Below are 984 nucleotides of genomic sequence, written 5' to 3' on the forward strand. Positions count from 1 at the left end.
TTTTGTTTTTTGGGGGAAGCAGCTGCCCCCACTTTGTTTCCAGTTTTTGGGGCCTGGGCTGCCTACAAATAGCCTACCAGTTTTTTTTTACAGTGTACTCATGGGAAGGGCAGCTAGCTCTCGTGAGGAGTTGTTTGCTGAATGTGACAAAAAAAAGTTATGGCTTGAAATTGAATACTATAGCTGACTGCACCTTGAGACATTATTCAAAATATTCAAAAGTAATTAAACCATACAAGATTTTCACTTGTAAACATGTTTCTGTAGTGTGTATAGACAGTCCTTATGTGTTGACTGTAAGATAGAAGTCACATAGTCAACAAATTCAGCACACCTAGTTCCTCCAGCTTGGCTTTGGCCACAGCCTCCCAGCCCTTATTGGCCTGTGCACTCCTGGGGGAGGGGTGCAGGATCCCCTCCACCCTCACCTGGACCCCTGCCTCAGAGAGAGCCCTGCGCGCTCGCTGCTCGGCAACCTTCCCTACTCCAATCACCATGGAGATGCCCAGCCCTGTCACCACCTGGCAGAGGGTGGCATCACAGTGGCGCAGGAGGGCATCTCTTTCTGCGGCGGGCAGCTCAGGAGGGGTCAGGTTCTTCCCCGTGGCGTTCATGAAAATCAGCGGGCACAGGTTGTGCACAAAACAGTGGCGAAAGAAGGTCTGCGGCTCTCCGCACTGCTTGCGGAAGAAACCCCAGAAACGGGCGCCGCTCACCTCGCTCTGCTTGCAGGCAAGCCCCAAGATGGGACGCTTGGGATGTTCATCAGGTGGATGCCCCACCTCCCCAGTGATTTTCAACCAATCACGGACATTTTTCACCTCACCAAAAGGCACCTGAGAGGTGGAAAAGTTGAACACCTTAGGAAAGTTGATGATCAAAAGAGCTTCCCTTGATTTTTACAATGTGGGAAGGATGACAGTTGTCTAGGGCCAAGCCTAAAGTGATGCTATATCACATGAATATTAACATGTTCCCCACTAC

General features: G+C 50.2%; 1 protein-coding gene across 1 annotated transcript in view; it reads right to left on the reverse strand.

Moving 5' to 3' along the window:
* Positions 1 to 984, reverse strand: part of smug1 (single-strand-selective monofunctional uracil-DNA glycosylase 1) — a 1759-nt gene continuing 775 nt past the window's right edge. Inside the window, exon 3 of the mRNA XM_042089530.1 lies at positions 1 to 836. Within this exon, the coding sequence (XP_041945464.1) occupies positions 309 to 836 (528 nt within the window). The 3' untranslated portion in view covers positions 1 to 308. The remainder of the gene's footprint in view (positions 837 to 984) is intronic.

The sequence above is a fragment of the Alosa sapidissima genome, chromosome 4, assembly GCF_018492685.1.
Source record: "Alosa sapidissima isolate fAloSap1 chromosome 4, fAloSap1.pri, whole genome shotgun sequence".
In the NCBI taxonomy this organism is placed as follows: Eukaryota; Metazoa; Chordata; class Actinopteri; order Clupeiformes; family Clupeidae; genus Alosa; species Alosa sapidissima.